At 41.8% G+C, this 9,758-nt stretch overlaps 1 protein-coding gene across 1 annotated transcript; it reads right to left on the bottom strand.

Moving 5' to 3' along the window:
* Positions 1-1,514: 1,514 nt before the first annotated feature.
* On the bottom strand, positions 1,515-4,336 carry LOC119330972 (protein DETOXIFICATION 35-like). Its single transcript, XM_037604120.1, has 7 exons — positions 4,037-4,336; positions 3,307-3,932; positions 3,145-3,201; positions 2,754-2,992; positions 2,487-2,605; positions 2,259-2,345; positions 1,515-1,915 (listed from the first exon to the last, which is right to left on the bottom strand). Exons 1-7 carry the CDS (start codon positions 4,262-4,264, stop codon positions 1,841-1,843), a joined length of 1,431 nt encoding a protein of 476 aa, XP_037460017.1. The 5' UTR covers positions 4,265-4,336; the 3' UTR covers positions 1,515-1,840.
* Positions 4,337-9,758: the final 5,422 nt, after the last annotated feature.

The following is a 9,758-nucleotide window of genomic DNA, read 5'->3' as shown; positions in this document are numbered from 1 at the left end:
TGTGTAGATGACATCACGAGTAGAACACAAAGAAGTTTGTGGGCGTTGATATTCAAATTGCTTCCTTCCTTGGTCTTTCCTTGATTCAGCGGTATTGTGGGATGAAGCGGCCCGGACCAATCTTACATGTCCACGTACATGAGACCGGTTCCATCGACATACATGCAACTTGCATAAAGATGGCTGGCGGGTTTCTGTCTTTCCCACCTTATAGTTGAATCGGATTAGACAAAGGCGGTCCTCGTAGAAGGTTAAATAGCAATTTGTATATCACCCTTGTGGCTTTGCGTAAATAAGAATCGTTCTTTCTATATATCCATAGATCTAATCTCTTCTCTCGTAGATGGTCGTCTCCTAGATCGATCTTGATGAGCGTAGGAAAATTTTTGTTTTCCCATACAACGTTCCCCAACATGTCGGGCCAGTTACAAGTCCACATGCAACTGCAAAGCTGCAAGTGCACATGCACAAAGCGACTACAATTGGAGATAGGCCAATTGTGTGTTTTCTTTTTCTTTTTCTTTTTATGTTCTCATGCCAGTGCGTACCTGTGCAAAGTTGGTGCATATGCTTGATTTAATTTTATTTAGATTTTTCTACTAGTCGCATGAGCACTAGTTGCATGTGGCGCACACATGCAAAATTTCACCCGTCACAACAATTGTGCAACATGTGTGACTCAATTTTTTTTCAGAAATAACATTTTTTCTGCCCGCTCACGTTTGTGCAACTACATGTGACACACGTCATATTTGATGCAACCACCACTATTTGAGACAAGATCGCTACATCAAATTTGTATTATATTTATATGTACGGTTGCAAGTGAAGAAGACTGTTATCTAGCCTACGGGAGTAAATTGACATGATCCATGCAAAAAAAGAAGAAGAAAGAAACAAGCAGCAGTGAACATGATGCATCCTATATCCTACTTGACATGCGTAGAAGATGTGTGTCTAAGCACTTCCTTCCTTTTTTTTCTCAAATACTCCAGCCATGCAAACGTAAAAAGAAAAAAGAAAAAGAAAACAAGACACAAGCAGCAGTGGACGAGGACGTAGTACAAAAGAAGCCTGGCCCAGCCTACATAACAACAAGAAAAGGCAGCACAGGGGAAAAACAATGACAACCTCTATTAGTGATGTAAAAAAAAGAAAAAGAGATGAATGAGACCAAAGTATATCTCATCTACTTCCTCCGTCCTAAAATAAGTGTCTCAACTTTGTACTAACTCTAGTGTAAAGTTATACTAAGGTCAAGACACTTATTTTGGGACAGAGGGAGTAGATGAGTTCTAGGCATTCCTTTGAAAAAACACAATTATGTAACTCACAGTGCAACGGTACCATGTCGACAAAGCTGATGATTTTTTTTTCAGATAACAGAAAAAAAAGACCCGCCTCCACATACAAATATGCGCACAACCATTTAGACTCGTAACGTTGCATGTACATCCATACGCATATAAGTAATTTGGCATGTTCAACCTGGCTTCCTTTCCTTTTTTTTTTTATAAATAAAGTTGGGACTTTATTGATTAATGAACATCAGTACATACTTCACCCCGAATACATTCCGGAATCACACCGCAGTAAAAACAATTTACAATATGCTCACAACGACGAACTGACTTATGTGCCAACATATTCAAACCACGCTTGATATGAAGGAAGGAGCGGCGAGCAAAGCCAGATGCCAGATACTTGATATCAGAAATCACGGCCCCTAATCTTGAGCGTTCCTGGTTTCATACCCTATTATTGGTACTAAAAATTTCACAATGATATATGATATCATCAATACCAAGACAAGCTTAAGAAGAGATAATGCTTAGGTGATCTAGTCATCTTCGAGGAGAGGTTTGGTTCCATCGGTGCCACCCCACTTTTGCACACGGCTTGAAGCTAGCGCAGCCTGCAATTGATGAGCAAGGTGGAAAGCTCAGGGTTTCCATACAAATAACAGGAAAAAAAATACATATAATTTGTCTGAAATGAACACAAAGAAAGAAAGAAATCATAAGTATGATATGTGGTTACGGAAGATTATTGGAAAGGTTTTATGACATGTGTTCCTGTATGTATAGTTGTTTCAATAATTGGTGCCTAATTAACAGTTAGTTATATTATAAGGATAGGCTAACATCCTTCAATTAATTGACTCTTTAAAAGTTGTTGTGTTCATCAAGTTTTGACACACACACACACACACAAAACACATGGTGAAAACCGGAAGGGTGATGGAAATTCATATATACCTCTGCATTCCAATCTGTTCTCCACACTATGAAGAGTAAAATCAGTGTCTGAAGTGCAATCCCGCAAAGCATACCAGCCCAAATCCCCTGAAATTAGAGCCAGAAAAATCATAGAGACCGTAAATGTTCTTTATCATTCGTTAATTATGTTGCAATATGTAGTAGTTCAATGATCAAATAGGGAAAGTAGTGCCACTCTCCAATGAAATAACATGTATAAAGAATTACCCCCACTCCATAGTTGAACTTGTAGCCTAGAAGATAGCCCAAGGGCAATCCGAGAACGTAGTAGCAGCCTAGGTTGATGTATGCGACAAGGCCTTGCCATCCTCCTCCAACAGCAACCCCTGAACCATCATGAGATCGTGAACAAAATAAAATCATCACGCATGCTGTGACTCCAGAGACGAGGTTGAGGTGTCATGAACAAAATAAAATCATCATGCATGCTGTGACTCTGACTGTGAGAGGAAGAATCATAGTATATATATATACCTGAAACCACAGGCTGCACGCTGTTGAGCACCATGGTCAAGCCAAGGAGTCCCGCGATCTTGGAGACGGCGTGCTGGAGCTCCAAATCGGTGGTGTAGATGATGGCGAAGTTATCTCTGAAGATCAAGACGAGGGCCATGCATAGCAGCCCGATGAGCAGCGACTCGGCGATGATGACGATGACGGCGTGCATGGCTGCCCTTGGACGGCCAGCGCCCAGCTCATTGGAGACTCGAACGCTGAAAACGTAAACAGGTAGGTCCGTGGGTGGTAGCAGTTTGTTTAGAAACTACTTAAAAGTTGACAGTTGGTGAAGGTAGTGAAGAATTCTTGAACAAAACAAGAACCAATAAATAATTTTTTAATTACACGGAGTTTGAATGAAGCTGACCTGATAGCAGCGTTGATGCCAATGAAGATCATATTCTCCCACCCGTTTATGTTCATGCTGAAAAATGAAGCACGATCGAGTATTCTGTCAGCTCCATGAGCTATATATATGCATATGTATGATCAGTCCTATATATGAAGCATATAATATAGTGGAGTATACCAGACGCCGAGGGAGTCGACGGCAATCTGCGCATCCTGGAGGTTGCCGGTGAGGACGGTGATGGTGCTGAGGTACCAGATCTCAAGGCAGATCATGACGGCGGACTCGAGCGAGAGCCTGACGAACGCCCACATGTCGTTGAAGGCGGCCATGGACCAGCCCCTCCAGCCGTCCTTGCACCAGCCGATGATGTAGGCGGACTGGCCGAGCGCGATGGCCCAGAGGGAGAGGTTGTAGGCAACGGCGGCGCCGGGGGAGCCCCATCCGAGGACGGTGACGAGGAGGTAGGAGAGCGCGACGTGGAAGCAGAGGCTGCCGACGCAGATCCAGACGGGCACGATGACCTTGCTCTGCGACTGGAGGAACTTGGCGGTGGGGAAGTTGACGGCGAAGGAGAGCGCGCCGGGGAGGATGTAGAGCGCGAAGCGGGCGGCCTCGCGCGCGACGGCGGGGTCCTGGCCGATGGCGAGGAGGAGCGGCTCGGCGAATACGTAGAAGGGCACCATGAGGAGCGCGGCGACGGCGAGGATGATCCAGGAGCGCTGCAGGTAGACGCCGAGCATGGACACCTGGCCGGCGCCGAACGCCTGCCCGCACAGCGTCTCCAGAGCGCTCCCCATGCCGAGCTGCATGCACGCGCGCGCGTATTAGCATCAGAAGAACATAGTCAAGGAACTAACTAACAACGGTGTGTGATCTAGCGACCGAGCAAAGCATATAGTTAGTATACAAAGAATCCGAGGGAGAAGGTGGCGAAGACGGAGAGGCCGATGGAGGCGGCGGCGAGGGGCAGGTTGCCGAGGTGGCCGACGAAGATCGTGGTGACGGAGCCGACGGCGTAAATGCTGAGCCCGGCGATGGCGATGGGCATGCCGATGCCCCAGACGCGCTTGGACTCCTCCCACGTCATGCGCGCAGCCTCCCGCACGGTGCTCACCGCCGCCGCGTCGGAACCCATCGCCCCCTCCCTCGGCCGGTTTGCAGGTTGCAGCGTAAATGGTCTGCGTCGGCCCTCAGCCTCGAGGACAAGAGGAGTAATTTAAAGCGCGACAGTGCTCCTAGCGGTAGCAGCTACACGCGCGCGAGGAGGCAAAAATCACTATTCTGACATGTGGCGAAACGATATCATAAAATAAACTGTCGGCGAAAAAGTTTCATCTAGCTGACCTTGTGTAGCGCCCGAATAGTTAGGCGTCACACTATAATGTGGAGCGTCTCTCTGACAGGCGCTACACGTCTGGTCATCGTCGCATCCGGATTGCCTGGAAAATGCTAAGTCAGTGTATAACGCCTGAGAGCTAGATGCCATCCTAAAATCAGACGCTGCACAGTATAAGGTGACATCAAGCTGTCAGATGTCACCCTGTGCGTTCGGTTTATTCGATTTACATGGTTCGGTTTATACGGTTTTTTGGTTTATACGGTATACTTCGGTAAATATGGTATGAAAATAAAATACGGTTCGGTTTCGGTATATACCAAATTATTTCGGTATGATTTCAGTATATATCATAAAAACCAAAGTTGACGCGAATTTGAAAATGACATAATAATAATTTGCAAATTTATGACACAAAACACATACTATTTACACAAATAGTATATGAGTATATATATAAATATATATGCATGCATTGATTCAACTGTTGATGGTTATGGACGTGCTTAGCATTTTAAAAAGAGAAAAATGACTATGTTACAAGGAAAATTTACATGCTTAGTAGTGAATTTGACTCATGTACAAGGAAAATAACAACTTGTACGGTTGTTCATCTCAAGAAATATAAATTTATTTTTTACTTCGATTTATTCGGTTAACCGTTCGATTTTTCGGTATATACCATAAAAACCAAAGTTCAAATCGGTATGAAAATTTCATACCATATCGGAACCAGAAACCATAAAAACCATAAATTCTGTTCGGTTCGGTTTATTTTCGGTATGGTTTTTCGGTTCGGTTTTAAAATGCACAGGTGAATTATTTTTCGGTTCATTTTGTGATACTGTTTAGTGCACAGGTCAAATTTGTAGTTTTTTGAGGACTGTCCCTCACTGTTGAGTGTTGACTGGGGCTTGGGTCCCTTGGCACCCACAAAATAATACAGTAGTAACTTTGCACATGTGCGATGATGGGTACGTGCGTTTGTCCAGAGAGTGAATCAATTCTTGCTGATTGAATTGTTCAGTTTTCTTCCCAGCAAAAAAAGATTGAATCATATAGCGAGGATGGGATGAGTGTGGATTTTTGGAGGACGAGCTCCAGTGAGCTTGGTATTTTGAAAATATCTAAAAGCATATCTAAAAGTTTAAAAAAAAAATCTAAAAAAATCCATGGAAACATATATGTATTCCATAAGAACATGTTAAATTTCATCTAAAAATGTTGTGATTTGTAGTTTGTACAAAAAACAAAATTCCGGCCCAACAACAAAAACAAATGGCACATTTAAAAATGTGTATTTGTCATTTTTCAATACGCCACATGTAAAAGTATAATGATGTGAAATTTGGCACATACGTAGTATACATGTACAAGTGTGTTCACAAATAAATAAATAAAATCACGCTCTGAAAAAATAAAAATTGAAAACGAGCTCACTGGAGCTCGGCCTCCATTGCCATTTTTTGGGATGGGATGCGTTTATCAGAGAGAGTGCCGGAGGGGAATGTTTGGTTCTTGGGTACATATGTACCCTATATGGAAAAAAATAGCAATTCAATAAAAAGTCAAAAATTTCTGAAAATATTTTTGAAATAAACTTGATCTTTCATTGTACTAGTGAGAAAAGTTTCACAAAAGGAAAATTCCTCTTTGACTTCTTTTCAAAAAAGACAAATTTTCGATCAAAATAGCATGAATAGTGACCTATAATAGCAAATAAATTTTGTCTTTTTCGCTGTGAAGTCAACATTGGTTCTTTTTTTTGGTGAAAACTTATATACTAGTGCGCGAGTAAGTCAAGGTAAATCTAAAAATACTTTTGAACTATTTTGACATTTTGTTTAATTATTTAAAAAAATATCCTATATAGGGTGTATATACATGTGAGAGCCAAAGGGTATTTCCCAGAGAGTGCCTTCCTACTAAGAGCACCGTATATCCTATCTTATAATAACCGTCCATATGGCAATTTCAGTTGCTAACATTTGCAACTCGAAACAGGGGTTACTGATTAAGCGAAGATTGGCTAAGGACGAGGTGACGATGCGCGTGGGAAATGGTTCCAAAGTCGATGTGATGGCCGTCAGCATGCTACCTCTACATCTAACTTCGGGATTAGTTTTAGACCTGAATAATTATTATTTGGTGCCAACGTTGAGCTTGAACATTATATATGGATCTTGTTTAATGTGAGATTTTTATTCATTTAAATCAGAGAATAATGGTTGTTCTATTGATATGAGTAATATCTTTTATGACCATGCACCCTTGATGAGTGGTCTATTTTTACTAAATCTTGATAGTAGTGATACACATGTTCATAGTATTGAAGCCAAAAGATGCAGAGTTGATAATGATAGTGCAACTTATTTGTGGCACTGCTGTTTAGGTCATATTGGTGTAAAGCGCATGAAGAAACTCCATTCTGATGGACTTCTGGAATCACTTGGTAATTGCGAACCATGCCTCATGGGCAAGATGACTAAAACTCCGTTCTTCGGAACAATGGAGCGAGCAACAAAGTTATTGGAAATCTTACATACTGATGTATGTGGTCCAATGAACATTGAAGCTCCCGGCAGATATCGTTATTTTCTTACCTTCACAGATGATTTGAGAAGATATGGGTATATCTACTTGATGAAACATAAGTCTAAAACATTTGAAAAGTTCAAAGAATTTCAGAGTGAAGTGGAAAATCATCGTAACAAGAAAATCAAGTTTCTACGATCTGATTGTGGAGGTGAGTATTTGAGTTATGAGTTTGGACTTCATCTGAAACAATACGGAATAGTTTCGCAACTCACGCCACCTGGAACACCACAACGGTGTGTCTGAACATCGTAACCGCACTTTATTAGATATGGTGTGATCTATGATGTCTCTCACTAATTACCGCTATCGTTTTGGGGTTATGCTTTAGAGACGGCTGCATTCACGCTAAATAGGGCACCATCTATATCTGTCGAGACGACACCTTATGAATTGTGGTTTGGCAAGAAACCCAAGTTGTCATTTCTTAAAGTTTGGGGCTGCGATGCTTAAGTGAAAAAGCTTCAACCTGATAAGCTCGAACCCAAATCAGAGAAATGTGTCTTCATAGGATACCCAAAGGAGACTGTTGGGTACACCTTCTAGCACAGATCCGAAGGCAAGATATTCGTTGCTAAGAATGGATCCTTTCTAGAGGAGTTTCTCTCGAAAGAAGTGAGTGGGAAGAAAGTAGAACTTGACGAGGTAATTGTACCTTCTCCCTTATTGGAAAGTAGTTCATCACTGAAATCAGTTCCAGTGATTCCTACACCAGTAAGTGAGGAAGCTAATGATGATGATCATGAAACTTCTGATCAAGTTACTACCGAACCTTGTAGGTCAACCAGAGTAAGATCCGCACCAGAGTGGTAGGGTAATCCTGTTTTGGAAGTCATGTTACTTGACCATGACGAACCTACGAACTATGAGGAAGCGATGATGAGCCCAGATTCCGCAAAATGGCTTGAGGCCATGAAATCTGAGATGGGATCCATGTGTGAGAACAAAGTATGGACTTTGGTTGACTTGCCCGATGATCGGCAGGTCATAGAGAATAAATGGATCTTCAAGAAGAAAACTGATGCTCACGTAATGCTACTGTCTACAAAGCTCGACTTGTTGCAAAATGTTTTCGACAAGTTCAAGGAATTGACTATGATGAGACCTTCTCACCCATAGCGATGCTTAAGTCCGTCCGAATCATGTTAGCAATTGCCGCGTTTTATGATTATGAAATTTGGCAAATGGATGTCAAAACTGCATTCCTTAATGGATACCTTAAAGAAGAGTTGTATATGATGCAACCAGAAGGTTTTGTCGATCCAAAAGGTGCTAACAAAGTGTGCAAGCTCTGACGATCTATTTATGGACTGGTGCAAGCCACTCAGAGTTGGAATATACGCTTTGATAGTGTGATCAAAGCATATGGTTTTGTACAAACTTTTGGAGAAGCCTGTATTTACAAGAAAGTGAGTGGGAGCTCCGTAGCATTTTTGATATTATATGTAGATGACATATTGTTGATCGGAAATGATATTGAATTTCTGAATAGCATAAAAGGATACTTGAATAAGAATTTCTCAATGAAAGACCTCGGTGAAGCTGCTTATATATTGGGCATCAAGATCTATGGAGATAGATCAAGACGCTTGATTGGACTTTCACAAAGCACATACCTTGATAAAGTTTTGAAGAAGTTTGAAATGGATCAGGCAAAGAAAGGGTTCTTGCCTGTATTACAAGGTGTGAAGTTGAGTCTGACTCAATGCCCGACCACTGCAGAAGATAGGGAGAAAATGAAAGGTGTTCCCTATGCTTCAGCCATAGGCTCTATCATGTATGCAATGTTGTGTACCAGACCTGATGTGTGCCTTGCTATAAGTTTAGCAGGGAGGTACCAAAGTAATCCAGGAGTGGATCACTGGACAGCGGTCAAGAACATCCTGAAATACCTGAAAAGGACTAAGGATATGTTTCTCGTATATGGAGGTGACAAAGAGCTCGTCGTAAACGGTTACGTCGATGCAAGCTTTGACACTGATCCAGATGACTCTAAGTCACAAACTGGATACGTGTTTCTATTGAATGGTGGAGCTATCAGTTGGTGCAGTTCCAAGCAGAGCGTCGTGGCGGGATCTACGTGTGAAGCAGAATACACAGCTGCTTCGGAAGTAGCAAATGAAGGAGTTTGGATGAAGGAGTTCATATCTGATCTAGGTGTCATACCTAGTGCATCAGGTCCAATGAAAATCTTTTGTGACAATACTGGTGCAATTGCCTTGGCAAAGGAATCCATATTTCACAAAAGAACCAAGCACATCAAGAGACGCTTCAATTCCATTCGCAATCAAGTCAGGGAGGGAGACATAGACATTTGCAAGATACATACGGATCTGAATGTTGCAGACCCGTTGACTAAGCCTCTCTCATGAGCAAAACATGATCAGCACCAAGACTCCATGGGTGTCAGAATCATTACAATGTAATCTTGATTATTGACTCTAGTGCAACTGGGAGACTGAAGGAAATATGCCCTAGAGGCAATAATAAAGTTGTTATTTATATTTCCTTATATCATGACAAATGTTTATTATTCCTGCTAGAATTGTATTAACCGGAAACTTAGTACATGTGTGAATACATAGACAAACAGAGTGTCACTAGTTTGCCTCTACTTGACTAGCTCGTTGAATCAATGATGGTTATGTTTCCTAACCATAGACATGAGTTGTCATTTGATTAACGGGATCACATCATT

The sequence above is a fragment of the Triticum dicoccoides genome, chromosome 7A, assembly GCF_002162155.2.
Source record: "Triticum dicoccoides isolate Atlit2015 ecotype Zavitan chromosome 7A, WEW_v2.0, whole genome shotgun sequence".
NCBI classification, from domain to species: Eukaryota; Viridiplantae; Streptophyta; class Magnoliopsida; order Poales; family Poaceae; genus Triticum; species Triticum dicoccoides.
This window is presented reverse-complemented; position numbering and strand designations above follow the sequence as displayed.

What these genes read in the sequence shown, in the direction of transcription:
- LOC119330972 (XM_037604120.1), bottom strand. Translation starts at nt 4,264, where the DNA reads ATGGGTTCCGACGCGGCGGCGGTGAGCACCGTGCGGGAGGCTGCGCGC. An exon ending in GGCATCAACGCTGCTATCAG is followed by an intron (nt 2,993 to 3,144) that starts GTCAGCTTCATT and finishes TTACGTTTTCAG; the next exon opens with CGTTCGAGTCTCCAATGAGC. An exon ending in GAACAGATTGGAATGCAGAG is followed by an intron (nt 1,916 to 2,258) that starts GTATATATGAAT and finishes CATCAATTGCAG; the next exon opens with GCTGCGCTAGCTTCAAGCCG.